Source organism: Echinops telfairi, unplaced genomic scaffold (assembly GCF_000313985.2).
Source record: "Echinops telfairi isolate 266 unplaced genomic scaffold, ASM31398v2 ScPeMD7_7458;HRSCAF=8496, whole genome shotgun sequence".
NCBI lineage: Eukaryota > Metazoa > Chordata > Mammalia > Afrosoricida > Tenrecidae > Echinops > Echinops telfairi.
Window position 1 is genome coordinate 5874319 of NW_022111358.1, and position 21057 is coordinate 5895375.

At 54.8% G+C, this 21057-nt stretch overlaps 1 protein-coding gene across 1 annotated transcript in view; it reads left to right on the forward strand.

The window, feature by feature from the left end:
- Window positions 1–21057, forward strand: part of NOS2 (nitric oxide synthase 2) — a 46581-nt gene that overhangs the window by 11706 nt on the left and 13818 nt on the right. The window contains exons 6-19 of the mRNA XM_045299977.1: window positions 314–433; window positions 1836–1984; window positions 6312–6474; window positions 8022–8113; window positions 9437–9578; window positions 9702–9841; window positions 11795–11969; window positions 12061–12162; window positions 14784–14978; window positions 16107–16189; window positions 16538–16682; window positions 18205–18309; window positions 19628–19677; window positions 19991–20165. Coding sequence (XP_045155912.1) covers window positions 314–433; window positions 1836–1984; window positions 6312–6474; window positions 8022–8113; window positions 9437–9578; window positions 9702–9841; window positions 11795–11969; window positions 12061–12162; window positions 14784–14978; window positions 16107–16189; window positions 16538–16682; window positions 18205–18309; window positions 19628–19677; window positions 19991–20165 — 1836 coding nt within the window. The remainder of the gene's footprint in view (window positions 1–313; window positions 434–1835; window positions 1985–6311; window positions 6475–8021; window positions 8114–9436; window positions 9579–9701; window positions 9842–11794; window positions 11970–12060; window positions 12163–14783; window positions 14979–16106; window positions 16190–16537; window positions 16683–18204; window positions 18310–19627; window positions 19678–19990; window positions 20166–21057) is intronic.

Sequence of the window (21057 nt, forward strand, 5' to 3'; positions counted from 1 at the left end):
GGATGGAGCAGTTGGCTCCCAGAAAGATTTGCCACTTCGGAAACCCTCCGGGGCAGTTCTGCCCTGCCCGACAGGTTCGAGATGAGTTGGACCCACTGGCAGCGGTCTTGGTTTGGCTGGGGCTGTGGGAGGGCAGCAACCTGGCAGGGGCACTCTGAGCAGGCGCCGACCCAGGCAGCCAAGGACACCGGGATGGCCCATCCATAGCTCCCCATCCCACCCAAAGCCAAGCAGGGCCCGGGGTCAGGTGAGACCTGTGGGGCATGGGGTTGGAGACAGCTGGAAAACTGTTTTTTAACCCCTCTCTCCAAAGCCCCCAGAATCCAGCGTCAAGGTGGATGTGTCCCTGGGAGCCTGCCCACGGCACATGAGGATCAAAAACTGGGGCAACGGGATGACCTGGCAGGACACACTTCACCACAAGGCCACCAAGGTGAGAGATCTGGGCCTCTGGGAGGCACACCTTGCCGAGGCTGGTGACCCCTCGGGACCTCTGGGCCCCAACCTTCTGAATGCAGTCAATGTTTTCTATCTTCTTTTTTTTTTTAATCATTTTACTGGGGCCTCTTACAGCTCTCATCACAATGCACCCATCCATCCATTGTGTCTAGTAAATTTGTACATATGTTGCCATCATCATTTTCAAAACACTTTCTTTCTACTTGAGCTCATTTCCCCTCCCTCTCCCCCCTTTCCTCTCTCATGAACCTTTGATAATTTATAAATTATTATTTTTTCATGTCTTACACTGACTGATATCTCCCTTCACCCACTTCTCTGTTGCTTGTCCCCCTGGAAGGGGGTTATAGGTCGATCATTGTGATCAGTTCCCCCTGTCTCCCCCACCTTCCCCTTCCCCTCCCAATATCGCCACTCTCACCACTGGTCCTGAAGGGATCACCTGTCCTGGATTCCCTGTGTTTCCAGCTCTTATCTGTACCTGTGTACATGCTCTGGTCTAGCCGGATTTTTAAAGTAGAATTGGGGTCATGATAGTGGGGGAGGGGGAAGCTTTAAAGACCTAGAGGAAAGTTGTATGCTTCATCAGTGCTATACTGCACCCTGACTGGTTCATTTCTTCCTTGTGACCCTTCTGTGAGGGGATGCCCAATTGTCTACAGATGGGCTTTGGGTCTCCACTCCTCATTCCCCCTCATTCACATCGATATGATTTTTTGTTCTGGGCCTTTGTTGCCTGATACCTGATCCCATCGACACCTCATGATCACACAGGCTGGTGTGCTTCTTCCATGTGGCCTTTGTTGCTTCTCAGCTAGATGGCCGCTTGTTTATCTTCAAGCCTTGAAAACCCCAGACGCTGTATCATTTGATAGCCGGGCACCATTCTATGCTTTCAAAGTTGAAAAGAAGGGAGCATTTTGAGACCAGGAAAGCAGGATGACTTTCCACGTCTCCCCGAAGCACCACAGCCAGCCTGTGGGTTCCCATCCTGTGGCTTTGGGGTTTGCACCTGCTCCTTCCAGTTCATGTGTGCTGACCGCCTACGATGTGCTTCCACCGGAGGCACCGGCAGCCTATTTAAATGAGAAGGTCGTTGAACTAGTCGCAGGGACTAATCTATTGGCTTTGTTCTGGAGTGGAGCCGGTTGGGGAGCAGGGCCAGAGAGGGAGCCCTGGGGTGAGAGGCCCAACTTCAGCTCATCTCCCACTGGGGGGCAGCCAGTAGAAGAGGAGACGTCTGGGTGGGGGAGAAAGACTGGTGAACTCCAAGGAGGAGGCGCCTCAGGGGCAGGGAGACAGGCAGCGGAGTGGAGAGGGGCAGTGCGTGAGTGCCGGAGCGCTACCTGCTCTCAGTCCATACCTTTTCTTTCCAGAATTTCGCTTGCAGGTCCAAGGCTTGCCTAGGGACGCTCATGAAGCCCCAAAGTCTTACCAGAGGACCAAGGGACAAGCCTACCCCACCGGACGAGCTTCTACCTCAAGCAATTGAGTTTGTCAACCAGTATTACGGCTCCTTCAAAGAGTAAGCCTCACTGCCCTCAACCTCCCCTGGTTTCCCTCCTGTGTTTCCAGCTATTTCCTTCTGACCCTTGACCCCTGTCCGTCTCAGATTCCCAGTGGTGCCAGGACTAAAACCCGGCTTTCCACGGAAAGAACTCCCAGCGTTGGTTTGCTAGACACCATTGATTCAGTTCAGACTCCGTGAGAAGGAAGCACCTTCCAGGCCTGCGCCAGCCTCACAACTGTTCTTAGGTTTGAGCCCATTGTTGGAGCCACGGTGTCAGCCCCTCTCCTCAAGGGCTCCCCCTTTGTCGCTGCCCCTCCACTTTAGCCAGCACGAAGTCCTTCTCCAGGGACTGGTCTCTCCTGCCAACCTGTCCAAAGTATGTGAGATGCAGTCTCTCCATCCTTGCCGCTGAGGAGCATCCTGGCCGTGATTCTTCCAAGACAGATTTGTTTGGTCTTTTGACAGCCCATTGGTACTTTCAATATTCTTTCTCCGCACCATCATCCAAGCACATCAATTCTTCTTCGATCTTATTCAATGTCAACTTTCGCATGCAGACGAGGTGACTGGCAATCATACCGTGCCTTGGACCAGGCACGCCTTAGTCCGCCAAGTACCATCCTTGCTTTTGAACACTTTAACGAAGTCTTGTGCAATAGATTTATGCCACGTAGTGAGTCGCTTGGTCTCTTGACTCCCGCTTCGATGAGCGTGAGTTGTGGACCCAGGCAAGGTGGCAGCCTTGACAACATGGATCTTGTTTCTGTTGGTCATGATGGTACCTCTTGGTCCGGTTGTGAGGATTTTGGCTTTCTTCATAGTGTGTCACAATCCATGCTGAAGGCTGCCCCCCTTGGTCACATCAGGTGGGCATCACCGTGGGCTCAGGAAGCATAGCAGTCATGGAGCAAAATGCTACCCAAAGTTTGAATCCTGGTTTCTAGTCCTGGACCCTTGGGAAGCCCATCCACCTCTCTGTGCCCCGAGTTTCTCCTCTGTTTCCATGGGGGCAATCAGAACAGAATCTGGCTTATGGGGTTGTGGTGAGCAAGTTACTGCTTTGTGCCTCCGTTGTCTTATCTGAAAATGGTGATGATAATAGTATCTACCCTATAAAAGATGCCACCATAGAGCAGAATACCTCACCTTTCTCTGGGAACATCTGGTGGGTTCGAACAGCTGACCTTGTAGTCAGTTGCCCAATTTGTAACCCACTCCACCACTCATTACCATAGAAGAGCTCATAAAAGCCAATGAGATAAAGCATGTAAAGTGCTCGGAAGGATTCGTGGTGACTGTGTGCTTAGAACAACTGTTTTAGCCAAATTAGACATGTGTGCATGCTTTAAAAGGGTTACGGTGGGTGGTGCAGGGGTCACGGGGCTTAGCTGCAAACCCATCAGCCACACTCCAAGGGACAAGGACGTGTCTGTCGGCCTCTGTCAAGATTTGCAGCCTTGCATATCCTATGGGGCAGTTCTATTCTGTCCTGTAGGGTCACTACGTTTGACTTGACCACAACCCTCCCCCCCAAAAAAACCCCACCCCCACTACCATGAAATTGATTCTGATGTATAGCCATCCTCATAAGGTTGGGAGAGGGGGAAGGCCAGCCCCCCACAACTAATCATGGGTTCAATAGGTGTAATTGTACGGTTGAGATATATAAAGATTACAGTAAAGTCATCGAGAATGAGAGAGATAGGAGAGAGAGTAAACTAATGGAGTCAGACCCATTTCATGGTAGCATGCTCACCTCCTGGATGGCCATGATCTTACCAGCCAGGTCCGCGCACAGCGCGTGGGCCAAGGTGAGGTGGGGCGGAGTCCTGGCAGGAGGGAACTTTATTGCTAACCAAGGCTTGTATATACTTAGGGGGGCATGATTACAGGTAACTACATGTCACAGGAAGGGGCTGTACAATAGGCAATACAAGCAATAGGAGGGGGACATGCAACGGGCATAAGCGTAACAGGAAGGGGATGAGCAGTAGGAAGGGGAGGGACTAAGGGTATACATGTGACAAGATGGGTGGACCCTAGATTCATGATGGCGGCCTAACTTAGGTCACCCTTGGGTGGGCTTGACCTCCCTGGGCTCTCCTTCAGGGAAATAATTTACTACTACAATTTACAATTTACTACTGTCCTTATTAGGAGGGACTGGGCCCTACTTGTTGTGGGATAAACAGTGGTGGCTGCTTGCTCTGGGTGGCTGATAACCCATAGGGAGAATAACCCTTGACTTACTTCTGTTGACCTCCAAGTGGATTTGCCACATGTAGCAAGCAGCTAAATTTGGGATCTATTTTGGGAAGACAACTTGGGAGAAATCGTTGTTTCCCACTATAAGGCATGCAAGGTTTTGTAAATCTTTACGGGAACAGACAGCCTATGTCTAGTCCTTTGGAGGGACTGGTTGGTTTGAACAGCTGACTTGGAGGTTAGCAGTCCGAAGCTTACCTTATGACCGTGCCACCAGGGAGGTCTAAGGAATTTAAAAACCAGTTAGAAAACATAACCCAAACCAGTTTCCACTGATTTGCTTCCCACTCACATGGAGCGCAGGTGTGCCCGGGCAGAACTGTGCTTCCGGCTCTCCCGGCTGCTTGTTTGCAGGGAGATCATCAGGGCTTGCTTCTGAGGTACCTCTGGTGGGCCTCAGACCACCAGCCTTTGGTTGACAGCCAGGGCCTGCTCACACCGTTCTTAGTGCCCTAGAACTTGGCTTTAGGAAGACAGCGGTCACAGATAAAACTTGGAACACGCGCACACACACGGACTTGCGTGTCAGCACTGCTCCACCAGGAGGGGCCAGCACCTGTGTGGGGAGGAGCATCACCGTTTGCCGGCTTGCTGCAGACACAGGTGCAGGATGGCTGGGCGCTTGTTTGAGGGGGAGGGCTCCCGGGGGTGGGGCGGCGCCCCCCTCACCCAGAAGTTCCCGAGGCCAGGGGAGTCCTTGAGGAGAAATGTCATCGGGTGTTTTGTCTCTGAGCTCCCCCCACCCCCCCTTGTTTTAATCAAGAAGAGATGTTGAGACTCTTCAACCGCAGAAAGGCCATTTTGTTGTGAGCTCCCACTGTCCTTCGTCGGGGCTCATTCCTTAGATAGTTCCCTGGCATTTCTTTTCGAAGGCCTTCAGTGGTGATGGGAAACCTCAAGGGGGGGTGTGGGGTGGGGTGGGGTGGGGTGGGGTGGTTTCAAAGTCTGGGAGGGGAGAGGAGAAGGAGGTGCTCACAGCCGTCTGGGATTGCTGGGAGGCTGTGCTGTGCTGAGGATGAGAAGCAGGGGGACTTGGGGTGTGTGTGTGTGTGTGTGTGTGTGTGTGTTTTCAAAGTCTGGGAGGGGAGGGGAGAGGAGAAGGAGGTGCTCACAGCTGTCTGGGATTGCTGGGAGGCTCTGCTGTGCTGAGGATGAGAAGCAGGGGGCCTTGGGCACCCCGGTCTTCTGGCCACGCTGTGCAGAGGCCCATGCTGGCTGGCCTTTGAGTCACTGGAGCTTTGAGTCCACAGTCTCTTGCTTGGGCCCCCAAGGAAGCATCTGTGAGCGTCGGGGTGCTGCAGTCAGCGTGAAGTGGAAGGTGGTTCCCCCAGCACTTAGGAGGCCGGGCCTGGCCTCAGGCCAGCGGGTTTGAGTGCTGGCTCTAATTCTGGACCACACTGATGCTCCGGGCTTGGTTTTAACCTCCTCTAAGTCTCCCTGCCACTGAGTCGATTCTGACTCACGGGGACCCTAAGGACAGGCTAGAACTGCCCTTGTGGATTTCTGAGCCTCTATGGAGTAGAAAGCCTTGGGGGTGGCTGGTGGTTTTGAACTGCTGACCTTGCGACTAAGCCACTATGCCGCTAGGGCTCCCCTTCAACCTCCTAGGACCTCAATACCATTGACTGTAAAATGAATGTTCACAGACCCAGGGAGACCCCTGCGTCGTACGTTCTGCATCCACAGTAGCTGCTCTGGGAGGGTCTGGCGGCTCTTCAGCCCAAGAAGGTGGACAGGTGCCCCTCCTTTACTCAGACACCTTGTTGTTCTAGGTGGTCAGCTCCACACCCCTCACTCCTAGAAAAACCAGCAATCTGAGCTGGCCAGGGCCGGTACGTTTGCAGGGTTCAGTGCAAAATGAAAATGTGCACTATTTGTTTATCGTGACAACAACGTTCAGGAGGGTGACCGCGGAGCTTAACCCCAGTGTGGGGCCCTTCTAAGCTGGTGTGACCGTACAGGTGGGGTGTGGAAGAGCTTGCCCTCTTGTAGTCCCATCTCTGCTTCTGTGGGCTGCATTCATCCCCATGTAAGGCCATTTCCTTGTTGACCTTCCTGATGGCTTCCTGTCCCCCAGGGCAAAAATAGAGGAACATCTGGCCAGGGTGGAAGCCGTAACAAAGGAGATCGAAACAACAGGAACCTACCAGCTGACGGGGGATGAGCTCATCTTCGCTTCCAAGCAGGCCTGGCGCAATGCCCCCCGCTGCATTGGGAGGATCCAGTGGTCCAACCTGCAGGTGACCTTACTGACCCTCGGAGTACAGTGGGAGAGGTGGGCAGGCCCTGGGCGGGTGGGTGGCTGGGAGCAGCTGAGCACAGCTGGACTCCCAGGTGCCCCAAGCCCCAGGCTCCAGCTTTACACCCCTGAACATGAGAAGGATGATGGAACCCCTGCTGATTGCAAGGTCCGTGGGTCAAACCCACCAGCTGCTCTCAGAGAAAGATGAGGCTGTCTGCTCCGAGGAAGGCTGACGAAACTTGGGGATCCCTAGACAGTCTTGCTGTGAGTCAGAATTGACTCCGTAGTAGTGGGTCTGGGCTTTTTCATTTTCCCTCTAGCTGTCTGGAAGGAGCCCACAGAACCGTGGTGGGCAGAAATCCACACGGTCCACATGTGGTTCAAAACCACCAGCAGCTCTGAGGGAGCAAGACTCCCATAAACTGTTCTGGTCTTGGAAGCCCACAGGGAGTCGCTGTGAGTCCGCATGGACTGGCAGGCAGGGAGAGGAAGGATCCTGGTGGCACTGTGGACTGGGGGCTCAAATCCACCAGCGACTCTCTGGGAGAAAGAGGGTGCTGCCTGACCCTGTGAAGATTCACAGCCTCGAATCCCTCGGCGGGGTTGCTGTGAGCCAGAACTGACTCAGGGGCAGGGGCTTGGGTTTTTGCTTCTAAATGTCTAAAGGCCACTGGGTGGTGCCAGCAGTTAGCTCGCTCTACTGCCAACTGAAAGGCTGGAGGCTGGAGCCCACCCCGAGGCGCCTTGGAAGAAAGGCCTGATGATCTGCTTCTGGAGGTCCGGCCGGAAAGACCTCTGCCAGCACCGCATCATCCCCCCAAAAGCCCAGACCACCTTGTCTCTGTGATTGTGGAGGAGCTGGTGCCACAAGGGGCTGTTTACCTAAACATCTGCATGCCTGGCTCCCGGAGGATGCCTCCCCCTCCACCTGGTGTTTGGCGCCCCTCTCACTCACTGCCAGCGAATCCCTCCTGGCTCAGAACGACCCTGCAGGACTGTCCCCGTGTATTTCTCAGATGGTGACTCTTTAGAGGAGTAGAAAGCCTCGTCTTTCTCCCACAGAGCTGCTGGTGGTTTCGAACTGCTGACCCTGAGGTTAGCAGCCTGACTCATAACCACTGTGCCACTAGGGCTCCACTCAGGTTTCGAACTGCTGACCCTGAGGTTAGCAGCCTGACTCATAACCACTGTGCCACTAGGGCTCCACTCACTCACTCACTCACTGCTCCCAAGTCAATGCTGACTCCTAGCTGACACTCCCCTACAGGAAGGGTAGAACTGCCCATGTGGATTTCTGAGACTGGAACTTTTTAGGAGCCTAGGAAGCCTCATCTTTCTCCTGAGATCTACTTACCCCTGCGCTGACACTCGTGGGTGCCCTGAGTGGAATCCACTCAACAGCCGCTGGACTTTCCCCTGACGTCTGGGTGTTGGGTGTGGGGTGGTCAGGCTGCGCCCTCAGGCTTTAGGGCCTTAGCTTGTGGTTGGACCCGAAGCCTCTGTCCACACAGTCCTGATGGACTTGGCCTGGGTGTGTGTGTGCAGGTCTTTGATGCCCGGAGCTGTACCACCGCCAAGGAAATGTTTGAGCACATTTGCAGGCATCTCCGTTACGCCACCAACCAGGGCAGCATCAGGTGGGTACCACTTTCCCAAGGCGGCGGGTGGATCGTGTGTGCATTCCAGGGTCTTACTACAAGGCATGGCTGGGCTTGGGGGGGAGCATCTTGGGGCCCCTCACAGTGAGCCAGGCGTCCATGAGCTCAGTCAAGGGCCTGCTGTCTTTCTGAGTTGGAGTCTTTGGTGGGTGTGCCGTTCACTCAGAAGTATCCCCTTCACGCTTCAGAGGGGGGGCTCTCCACTTTTGGGGAAGAATGGGAGCTGGCTCTTGGGGGGGGTGTGTTTCTTTTTTATTATTGATCATTTTATTGGGGAGGGGGGCTCTTACAAATCTTATAACCATCCATCATTCAATTGTACTAATCACACTTGCACATATGTTGCCATCCACATTTCCCAAACCATTTCTTTCTACTTGAACCCTTGGTATCAGCTCCTCTGTTTTCCCCTCACTGAACCCCCTCCCAACCTCGTGAATCCTTGATCAATTATATATTATTATTGTTACTTCGTGCCTTACACTGTCTGTTGTCTCCCTTCACCCACGTTATTCAACTCCCTTGGGGGGAGCGATATGATGTGATGGGTTCCCCCCCCACCTCACCATCCCCTTCTCTCATGAGATGGCTGCTCCCACTACAGCTCCTGAAGGGTGTATCTGTCCTCAATCCCATGTGTCGAGAGCTCTTATCTGTACCAATGTGTGTACTCGTCTAGCCGGATTTGTGAGGCAGAACTGGGTCGTGGTAGTGGGGGGTGGGGACGGGGAAGCATTCAGGAACTAAAGGAATGATGTATGTTTCGTCGGTGCTATGGGGTGGGGGGGATGTTTCTTAGAGGTGGGAAACCCCTTGCCCATCAGTACCACCCTCACCTCTCCTCACCCCAAGAAGCCAAGGCTGAGCTACCCACTTGGCCATTCACTCATTCTGTTCAGCGAGAGCTCAGAGCCACCTCATGGACCCCATGCGAGGCCAGGTGGTGGGGTGTGCAGGTGAAGTCCCCAGGACCCTGTGCCAGCCCCTGTGAATCCAGGCCCTCACCTAACGCCTCACCTCGCTGTAAGGCAAAGAACGGGCAGCTAGGGAGAGGGCTGTGGAGGACCGCTCACGCCCTCTGAGGACTGGGGGCTTCCTGAGTGGTGCGGAAGTCCTCCCATGCCGGTCTTGGAGGAAGGGTAGGATAGGGAGGGGGAAGGACGGAGAGGGTGAGTCAGGAAACGGGGCAGCTTACACGGAGAGCTTGGCTCACTGGGGGAGCTGCTGGGGGAGTTGGGGGGTGGGCAGCTGGGAGCCCCCATAGGGCCACAGGAGAGACAGCACTGTCCTGTCCCCGGACAGGTCGGCCATCACGGTGTTCCCCCAGCGGAGCGACGGGAAGCACGACTTCCGGGTGTGGAATGCTCAGTTGATCCGCTACGCTGGCTACCAGATGCCCGATGGCACCATCCTGGGTGACCCTGCCTGCGTGGAGTTCACTCAGGTACCAGGTCACCCTGGGGCCTACCTCTTCAGGCGGGCAGGGAGCCTAGCGGTGGACAACTGAGGGGCCCAGAGGGCTCGGGATGCCAGGGTCGAGACTCACCAGGCCCGTCTCACTCCCCAGCTGTGCATCGACCTGGGCTGGAAGCCCAAGTACGGCCGCTTCGATGTGGTACCACTGGTGCTGCAGGCGGACGGCCAGGACCCCGAGCTCTTCGAGATCCCCCCCGACCTGGTGCTCGAGGTGCCCATGGAGCACCCCAAGTAAGTGGGCTGGGGTACAGGGGTGCACCCCTGCTTTTTCCGTCTTCTCCCTGATGACCTCTAAAGCCAGGCATAGCAGGATGCCTGGAGGAGTGGCTTGCAAGCCGGCCTCTCTCTCTCTTGCTTCCTGCAAGGAGTCTGCTTGCTCGAATTACGCCTCCAGCCCTGGGAGGGTATTTGGACAGTGAGGGCATGGGGGAAACCCTGAGCGGCTCAGGCCCCTGTTGTCCTCCCGCCCACTCCCTTGCCGTCCCTCTCATGATGGTGACAGAGCCCTAGCCCTCGGGGTCCGGTTCAGCTCTCCTCGTCGTTCCAGACATCCATGCACATGTTGAGTCTTGCTAGGTACCGGGCATTGGGCTGGGCTTTCCTTTTGGTCCCTTGAACGCGCTGCATTCCATCCTACCTCAGGGCCTTGGCACGTGCTGCCCCTATGCTGACGGGCCCTGGTTGCTGAGGTGTGCGTAGCTCCTGCCTCCTCGTCAGTGAGGTGTCTCCTCCGTGTGGTCAGCTCCTTTGACAAGCTGCTCCTGACCCCCAAAGCCAGGGAAGGCACCCCACCCTGGCCTGACACATTGCAGCCTTGTCTTGTCTCTGTGTTTGCTATCTTTTCATATTCTAAGGCAGTGGTTCTCAACCTTCCTCATGCCTCCATCCTTTCATACAGTTCCTCATGTCGTGGTGACCCCCCACAGCCATAAAATGATTTTCGTTGCTACTTCGTAACTGTCATTTTGCTACTGTTACGAATCGGATGTCGTGACCCGCAGGTTAAGAACTGCTGTTCTAAGGTCTCTACATGAGCCTGGCAGCCCCTTGAAATAGGAACCTCGTCTTTCTTGTTCACCGAAACATCCCCACCACCCACCGGGGGCCTGGACAGAGTCCCACAGCCATCAGTTCTGACTGGTAGAGGTCCTCTGTAGGGCTTGGCTCCCATAAGTCTTTATGGGAACATAAAGCCTCATCTTTCTCCTGAGGAGCAGTTAGTAGGGTTTGAACCATGACCCTTGAGGTTAGACACCCATTGCTTATTCCACATCTCCACCAGGGCTCCTTTTTTAAAAATTGCTTTATTGGGGGCTCATACAACTCTTATCACAATCCATACATACATCAATTGTGTAAAGCACATTTGTACATTCATTGCCCTCATCATTCTCAAAACTTTTCCTCTCCACTTAAGCCCCCAGCATCAGGTCCTCATTTTCCCCTCCCTCCCCGCTCCCCCTCCCTCATGAGCCCTTGATAATTTATAAGTTGTTATTTTGTCATATCTTGCCCTGTCCGACGTCTCCCTTCACCCACTTTTCTGTTGTCCTTCCCCCAGGGAGGAGGTCACATGTAGATCCTTGTAATCGGTTCCCTCTTTTCAACCCACTCTCCCTCTACCCACCCAGTATCACCACTCACACCACTGGTCCTGTAGGGATCATCCGCCTTACCACCAGGGCTCCTTTGGTACATCAGAGGCACTCAATAACTGCTTGTGGGATGAGTGAATATGCTCATAAAAAGAGTGGATGAGTGTGAATTAGCACCTTTATCTTCCTGACAGTCCTATGATTTTTGGTGCTGTTATTCGTCTTTTGCTATTGAGAAAACTGAGGCTCAGAGAGGCCCAGTGACATGCCAAGGTCACACAGCTCGTAAGTGATGGGGCAGGACTTGAGCCCAGGCTTTCTGACACCTGTGCGTGCTGGGCTGGGGTCTCGGCGTCGTACGGGGCGTGGCACATGGTTATGCGGACAGATGCAGACAGTGATGATCTGAGAAAGTGTTCCCGATTCATCTCAACAAGTGGGGTTAACTTAGAGGTCAATCCTGAACAAGTGTTCTTGGTAGACGCTTTTCCAAGGAGTGCTTTTTTGGGGAGTGGGGAGGTGCCTCGGTGGGGAAGGGGCGGGGAGCAAAAGTGCAAGTCTTTGTTCTAACCGGCTCTGCCTCCCCCAGTTACGAGTGGTTTCAGGAGCTGGGGCTGAAGTGGTACGCCCTGCCGGCCGTGTCCAACATGCTGCTGGAGGCGGGTGGTCTTGAGTTCCCAGGGTGCCCCTTCAATGGCTGGTACATGGGCACAGAGATCGGGGTGCGGGACTTCTGTGATGTCCAGCGCTACAACATCCTGGAGGTAACCTGGGCTACCGGTGGCGGTGTGGGCTTGTGGTGCAATCTGCCTGCAAGCGCAGACTCAGCGCCCCATTGTTCCTGGGCCTCTGCAGGAGGTCGGCAGGAGGATGGGGCTGGAAACGCACAAGCTGGCCTCCCTGTGGAAGGACCGGGCGGTCATCGAGATCAACGTGGCGGTGCTGCACAGCTTCCAGGTACGTCGAGGGGCTGGGAGTCTGAGCACGGCCAGGTGACAGGGCAGCTTGGTGAGTCTGTGGGCTGGCGGGCTGCACTGCTGCTGCTGACTGTGGACTGGACAGTGCCCAGGCCTCTCAGCCCGGGTGACTGCTGCCCGGCCAGCCTCCTCCCACAGCACACTTGGTCTGGACTTACCATGCAATGAATGGAAAGCCGCTCCCCGCCACGCTGGCCTTTCCCCCTAAATGCAAACAAGCAGCTTCCAGATGCAGAAGCAGAGCCCCAAGGTGCCAGGTTCAGGAGCTCTGGGTTGCTAACCACAAGGTTGGCAGGTCGAGTCCACCCGCCACTCCAAGGAAGAAAGTTGCCTCCTCCGAAACCCACGGGGCAGTTCTACTCTGTCCGAGGGGTTGCTGTGAGTCAGAGTCTCCAGGTCAGACCACACTGCCCTACTTTCCTGGCATGGATTTTTCTGTTGGTACCTTCATTGGAGCCTGGTGACACTCATGGTCTGCTAACTGAAAAGGTGGACGGTTCAAACCCACCCAGAGGCTCTGCACAGAGAAGCCTGGCCATCTCACCTGCTTCCTGGGAAGGTGACGGCCAAGAAAGCAGAGGGGAGTGCTCTGCTCCACATGTGTGGGGTCACCGGGCCTGCCTCCCGTCAGCTCCATGGCACCCAATGACCCCTGTCACTAGGTTTCTTTCTAATCTGTGGTCTTTCCACAAATAATTTGGGATCATTTTCCGAAAATGTCTATGATCAAATACTGACATCGTAGTAAAATTTGCAAGTACAAACCCACCTACTGAAGGGGCAATTCGATAGTTGAAAGTCAGGAGGAGGAGCGCAGCCATAGAAACGCACACACGCTGACCACGGCACTCCACACGGTCATGTGGGTCGGGCTTGTGAATTTGACTCTGAGCTTCCTGGTAGCCAGAGGGAGAAGGAGATCGCAGTTAACAAAGTGGCTCCTACTGCCTACAGGGGATGAGCGTAGCTCTTTAAAATGAAATGTGGCGAATGAGCTTCCCAGAGGAGACCAAGAACTGTCACCGATGGTGAGCCTTGGGTTGGGGTCTCCTTGGTAGGCAGTTGGGGTTCTTCCTTTGGTGGGAGCAAAAGCGTGTGGGCTTTGGAGCCAGACACCTGGGGTTGAGGGTCCATTAAGGTCGCTCTGCTGATGGAGTGAGTGACGGAAGGGGGCTCTGGGTTAGCAGACAGGCTTGAGTGCCCTGGACATTTCCAGGGAGGGCGTTGCACACACACACACACACACACACACACACACACTCTTACACTCTCCATGTTGGGGCAACTATTGAAGATGCTTTGCGTGCATACTCATATCTGGCACACACATACACACACACTTACACTCTCCATGCTGGGGCAACTATTGAAGATGCTGAAGAGCTGGCCGGCGAGGGGAGAGTCTCCCAGGCCCACCGCCCAGGCGGGAGCGATGGAGGTTGAGGCAGGCCTCTCAAAAGGAGCTCAGACAGAACAGGAAGAGCCTCCCCCCCCACCCAGGGGCTGGCCCGGCTCAGGAAGGGCTGGCCATGGGCCACACATCCTGAGTCCCAGGGACTCCCAGCACCAGCTGGACACTGTTAGGATGCGCATGTGTCTGCCGCTGCCCAGCCGCCTCCTGACCATCACTGCCGTGACCACCTCCCCACTCCCCCCAACACCCCAAGCTTCAGAGTCTCCCACCTTCAGAGAGACACTTGGAGAGGTTTGCCCTCATTGCCTCAGCTGTGACATGGGGATAAGAGTCCCTCCCTCAGGAGGTGAGCAGACAGGCTGGCGTGTCCAGCAAAGTGCAGAACTCCAGGTGCCCTGCCACATAGAAATGCTGCTAGCAGCTAACATTTACTGGGCACTTTCTGTATGGACTTGGTGCCTCCTTTCAATAGCCTCAGGAAGCGTGCACCCCTTGTCAGCCCCATTTTACAGATGAGCAAACTGAGGCTTAGTTCATAACTCAAAAGCACAGGGCTCTTGAGAGGCACAGGCCCCGGGTTGTGACATTAAAACAAACCTCTTCTGTCTGAATGGGCCGGTCCAGACAGAGCAGAGGGCCGCCTTTACTGGTGCTCTCCCCACAAGGATCAGATGCAAAGTTTCTGATTCTTGGAAGACCTGTCTTCCACACACCATGCATGCACAGAGCTTTAGCTGGGAGGGGCTTCAGCCCAGAGCAAGCAACTCCTAGAACTTTCCATGCCAGGTGGCTGGGATGACCTTTTCTTTCCCTGCCAGTGGGTTCTCGGTTTTTGAATTATCAGCATCTGGAGCGAGCCATTTACAGGAAGTTTAGGGAGGCTTGGGGGCATAGGCAGGGAAGTTGAACCCTCCTCACAGTGGGTCACAGGGAGGCAAACGCACCATGTCCCAAAGGTGAGGCCACCCTGTGAGGTGTGGGCTGACCACGGGCAGCGTCTCAAGGGCTCCTTCAGAGGCTCTGGGAATGCCTTCCAGGGGGATACTTATGCCCAGCAGGCAGAGAGAGGGCCCGAGGGACCTTTCTCCCCCATTTTGAAGATCCCCAGGTTTCCCCACACCTAGCGGCTCCCCTGAGGCCCTGCCCCTGGTGGCCTCAGCTCCCCTTCTTGCCTTCCTCGGACACAGAAGCAGAATGTGACCATCATGGACCACCACTCGGCGGCAGAGTCCTTCATGAAGTACATGCAGAGCGAGTACCGCTCCCGAGGGGGCTGCCCAGCCGACTGGGTTTGGCTGGTCCCCCCAATTTCAGGGAGCATCACGCCTATGTTCCACCAGGAGATGTTAAACTATATCCTGTCCCCTTTCTACTATTATCAGGTAAACGGGCGGTGGAAGGATGGGGAAGGTATTCCCTGGGACCTCAGGGGTAGAGACTCGGTATTAGCATGCATGAGTTTGCGCATGTGTGTGCTTGGATGCACGCTCAGCCACGCAGGGCCTATGGGAAGAGGATTGGGGAGCAGGGGATATAATTTAATGCCTCTTGGGCTCCACTCAGCTCAATGAGCAACCTTTGCCCCTCTTCACCCAGGGAAGGGCTCAAGGAAATGCCTTTTGTTGTCTGTTTAACGGCCTGTTGCTCTAATAGCGATTATGCTTCCAAGGGTGCCCGCTCTCACCAGCTCCCATGGGAGGGGCTGGGAAACAGTGTGCCGCCACATGGGGAAGAGCTTGGACCCCAAGTGGGACACCCTTGGGTTTGATTTTGCCACTTCCCAGGCAGGTCAGGCCACCTTCCTGCACCCCAGTTTTCTCCTGTCTGGGAGGGCTGGGCGTCCCCTCTGTTATTTGAGGTTCCACGGGTCCCGTGAGTTGATAGGTAGCCGTGGAAGCCGTTGCCCAACCCAGAAAGCACTTTGTAAGGTTAGCTGCTGCAAGGCATTTGTTTCTCCTTCTCCTCCTTCTCGTCCTTCAGTCACAAAGGATTTGGTTTCGATGGGGGGGCTGGGCTTTTGTCCCTCAGAAGGGGCATCCGTGAGACGATCATATCCGGGCTTGCCGGAAATGGTTTGTGCTGGTCTCTCAGAGGCACCCTGGCCTGACTGCACCTTCGGCGGCGTCCTGGTGATGACCAGCTCCTGCTGCATTGTTTTCGGCTTGGGGAGACCCCCCCAACCTGCCAGAGGAGCACTCTGCTCCTCCGGGTTGTTAAAGGCTGAGTTTTCTTCCATGGCACCTGTTGGGGGACTCGAACGGCCAATTTTTCAGTTAGAAGCCGAAGGCGCCCCCTCCCCGTTTGTACCACTCGCTGATGGGACGTTGAGCTCTGAGGGAGACAAGCAGATGCAGCCTCCCTTGGAGTTTGGGGGCAGCTGAGGCATCCAGAGGGCCTGCCCACCTTCTGACCCATGAATGCTGTGAAGGCCCCTAGCTCCCCAGTACCCCAAGCCAAGCCAAGCTCTGTTAGGATGCACCCCTGCCTCACAGCCCGCTCCATCTCTGCAGGTGGAGGCCTGTGAGACCCACATCTGGCAGGACGCGACGCGGAGGCCCAGGAGAAGGGAGATTCGACTCAGAGTCCTGGCTAAGTGAGTGTGAGCAGGGAGCGCTTCTGTCTGGACTACGACCCTCCTTCTTGCCAGCCTCTCCCTCTGGACCTGGCAGGACAGGGACCAGGGGAGTGTCTGAGAGGCCCAGACAGCAGGTCTAGGGGTCATCAGCTGTCTCACTGCCCGACAGTCTCTCTCTTCCACCTCCCCCGGGTAGCGGGCTGAGGAGGGAGGTGTGGGAAGGGGCTGTCAGTCAGAGAAGTGCGGGGCGCTTTTTCCTCAGTGGGATCCACTGTGAAGCTCCCCCCTCTGTTTGTCTTGGACTCCCACTTTCTCCTGGAGGGCCGTCTCAGCTCCCTGTGTGTGTCTGTCTGTCTGTCCCCGCAGGGCTGTGTTCTTCGCCTCCGTGCTGCTGCGCAAGGCCATGCGGTCACGACTCCCAGTCACTATCCTCTTTGCCACAGAGACGGGGAAGTCGGAAACGCTGGCTAAGGACCTGAGGGCCTTGTTCAGCTGCGCCTTCAGCCCCAAGGTAGCTGCTCCATGGCCTGGGTCACCCTCTCTGCCCTAGTGCATGGGGACCCGTGGGCAAGGCGACCTAGGACAGGCCTTCTACTCCTTGGTTTGTCTGGGGGTGGGGTGGTGTGCACTGGGTTGGACCCAGTAGATTGTCACTCCCTGAAGTCCCGGGGAACACGGTTTGAGAAGCAGTGTCCTGACATCTCCAGGCATCTCGAGGTGACTTTTACTCATGTTTCAGGGACCACTCCCCTCCTACAGGCATGAGCCAGAGATGAGTAAGATGCAGGCAAAACAAAACACACAGCGATGATGAGCTCTGTCCCTGGGGGTAATTGCCGCAGGCCAGGCCAACGTTGGGTTCTGAGGAAAGCAGCCAGGGCCCAGTCCTCCCCCTCAGGACAAGGCAGGAAGGGGAGCCCTGCCCCCACCCCACCCCACCCCCCCACCCCGCCCCCCTGCAGTCGTCCAAGCAGCGGTGACCGTGTGGCTGAAGAACCCAGGTCTCATAGGTCACGTGTGTTTCCCTGGGCCGCACAGCTCCTGGCAGACAGATGGGACCGTCATGATTTGGGAACACAGCACAGACTGCTGTCACATCAGCCAGGATGGGGGTGTGATCCAGAGGCCCAGGAGGAAGGGTTTGGGATGGCCAAGGAGCCCTGGTGGTGCAGTGGGTTACACCTTGGATTGCTAACCACAAGGTCAGCAGTTTGAAACCACCAGCCGCTCCTCCCGAGAAAGACAAGGCTTTCTACTCCGTCTCAGAAATACATAGGGGCAGCTCGTCCCTCTCCTGGGGACACTAGGAGTGACAGTCAACTGGATGGCAGTGAGAGATTAGCATGGTTAGGAGTTCCTGGGGGTGCCAACAGTGAAGCGCTTGACAACCAGCTGAAGGGTTGGCAGTTCGAACCCACCCAGAGGCACCTTGGAAGACAGGCCTGGTGATCTGCTCCTAAAAGGACACAGTCTCTGAAACCCAGGGAGGCACAGTCCCATTTCGCACCTCCGGGGTCATGGGGAGTTGGAATCAACTCGGCAAAGGTCCCAAGTCTTCCCAATGGCCCCTGGGGATCCCAAACTCCCAGGGAATACTGGGGGGGCTTGCCTGAATTCCTGGGTCCCTGTAGAGCAGTGGCATCTGGCACCCACCACCTAAGAGTACCTCCAGAGGCACCAAAGGAGTCACCATTTTCTCTGGCACAGTTGGATGTAAAGTAGGGATAGCTCGGCGGGTACTTTTTGATTGGGCAGATGCTGTCTCTTGAGAAGGGCCACCAGGATTGGCTGGTGGATTCTCTGTGGCGTTTGAGGCAGGAGGAGGGTCGAGGCCAATGTGTGCAAATGGATCCATTCTGGGGAGATCCAGGGAGCACTCCCCTCCTTTGTGCCATACCTGTCTGGGTACCAGGGATCAGAGATGACCGAGGGGATGCCCAGCTGGTGGGGAGGAAAGTGCTGGCAGCCCCTGCAGGGTATGGAGGGAACGACTTGGGGACCGAAGGCTGATGTCCACCCCCGGTGCTGCACAGATCTTCTGCATGGACGAGTACAACCTGAGCCACCTGGAGGAGGAGCGGCTGCTGCTGGTGGTGACCAGCACATTTGGGAATGGAAACTCTCCCAGCAATGGCGAGGTGGGTGGCCCAAGGTAGCCACGGTTGGGGGAGGGCAAGGATAGGTGGGCTCAGCATAGAATTACTACATGGCCCAGCCACGTTCCACTACTGGAGATAGCTAGCTAGATAGCTAGCTAGATTCCTATATCTATATAATATACAATATACAATATTATATATATATAAATAAAATTATATATATATAAAGAAATATATATAAATAAAATATATAAAAATAAAAAATATATATATAAATAAATAAAAATATATAAATAAAATTAGAAGCAGGGACTCAAACAGTTACTTGTTTGAAAATGATCATTGAAGCACCACTCACAACATGGCCCAAAGATGACAATAGATCCAACGTCCATCAACCAATGGATAGACAAGCTGCGGTATGTCCATTCAAGGGACTATTACTCAGCCACAAAGATGGATAAATTAATAGCACATGGCTGAGTGAAGGGTCACACATTGTTTCATTCCAGTCATAGGAAATACCCAGAAGAGATGCATCCATAGGACAGCGCCCTAGGGAGGTGGGAGTGGGGGGGAGACTGCTTCCTGGGGGTGGGGCTTTCCTTTTGAATGATGAGATGGAATGAGAACTAGATAGAAGTGGTGATGGTACAACATGGTGTAGGTACTAAACGCCCCTGAAATGTTCACATGCCTTTCCCCTCAATAAATGATTTCTTAAGGCAATAACAATAACAAAACTATTTTTAGGTGCCACACAGCCTCCTGATGTACAACAGGGCAGAAACACTGCCCGGTCCTGCACCATCCTCACAATGGTTCTCATGTCTGAGCTGTTGTTGCAGCCACGGTGTTGACCCATGGTACCAGGGCTTCCTCTTGCTCGCTTCTACTATGCATCAAAGGACACATTCTCTTGTCATGTGATTTAATGTCACTTTTGCTGGGCTGTGTACCACTGAACTTGAGTTCTGGGAAAAGCAGGGCTATTTTAGAGACGATGGGACCTGAGGTTGTCATTCTTACCAGATTCCAACAAGAAGAGAGGACCACGCCCTTAGGAGCTGTCCCCTGTAAGGCAAACCTCTCTGCCACCAGTACTGGGGGGCTGGGGGCTGGCTACTCTGGTCTCCCACCAAGGGTCAGGGCGCATACGAGTTACTAAGGCTCTGCTGGAGGGAGAGACAAGCCCAGAACCGGAGGTCTGACTCTGTGGTCCCACACATAAACCCACTCCGTGCTGTGGGTCTGCAGCCTTCCCCCATGGGGGCGCCCAGTTTAGGAACAGACCACCCAAAGGAGAGACAAAGTAGAGTGTTTGTGAACTGAGGTTTCTGGTGCTCTCTTTTTCTAGAAACTGAAGCGATCCCTCTTCAGATTGAAAGAGCTTGCTAACAAATTCAGGTAAGTAAGGCGTTCTTGACTGACTCCTACCTGTCTATGCCCCGCCTTGTGCTGGGGTGGGTGGGGCCGGAGTTGGGCTCCAGAAAATGACCCCAGGTGACTTGTATGTAAGGGGTCATCTCTAAGAGAGCTTGGGTCCGAGGGTTGCCCTTGAGGGTGCTGAGGATCAGGGCACAGGAACCAAGTCCCTCTATCAGAGGGAGTAGACCAGTCTTGGGGCAGATGATGGGGGTGGGTGATGGTGGTGGGGTGTGTGGATTGGGTGCTGGCTTGGCGTGGCTGACCTATCCTCCGTGTGTGTCCCTGTGGGCAGGTACGCTGTTTTTGGCCTTGGCTCCAGCATGTACCCTCAGTTCTGCGCCTTCGCTCATGACATTGCCCAGAAGCTGTCGCAGCTGGGGGCCACCCAGCTGACCCCGATGGGGGAAGGAGACGAGCTCAGCGGGCAGGAGGAAGCTTTCCGCAGCTGGGCTGTGCAGACATTCAAGGTCAGTTCACGGCGAGAGCTGCCCCACGCCCAGGGGACACCGGGCTGCATTTGTGCCCAGGACATCTGTACCAGGCATTTTGGGTACAGGTCCTGCAGGCACGGCCTGAGGTGTGGACAAGGGTTACAGCCTGCAGGCTCAGGCCGATGATGCTCCTCTTAGCTGCCCCTTGAGAAAGATTCTCCCTGTAAGCATCTAACCCACGGGTAGGAGAAGGTGGAAGAGACTGAGTGTCTGTCCCCAGGGACCTCCCCCTTCTGATTACCCAGGCCACCTCTTCACAACCCTGTTTTGTTCAGGCTCCCAGCCACAAGAGAGCCAGAGGACAGGGACCATAAGAGTTGAGTTCTTGGACCTGCCTCAGCATCTCCTTATTCCCTGAATCTTGATCCCGCTGACTTAGGGGAGCTCATCCCTCAATCAGAGAGTTCCACTGAGCAGGGGTGGTCAGAAGTCACATGGGTCTTCTCCTCATGAGCAATATGGGGGTCATGAAACCCACCTCACAGCGTGGGCAAGAGGATGAGCTATGCTAATTTCACAAATGTTCACGATCATAGCTTTTATGTGCCAAGTTCAAGGCACAGACATTTTTGTTACCTCATTGGTCTTTATGATAACCCAATAGGGTAAGTGTGCTCGTGGGCCCTCTGTGGTACAAATGGTTAACATCCTTGGCTGCTAACCCAGAGGCTAGAAGTTCAAGTCCACCCAGAGATGCCTGGTGATCTACATTAAGAAAAATCAGCTGTCAACACCCTATGAAGCACAGTTCTATTCTGACATGCAGGGGGTCGCCATGAGTCTGAACCGACTTGCTGGCAACTGAAAGGCTTAATAAATGATCGCCCTAGTGGTGATGGTGATGATGCTGGTGATGGTGGTGGTGGTG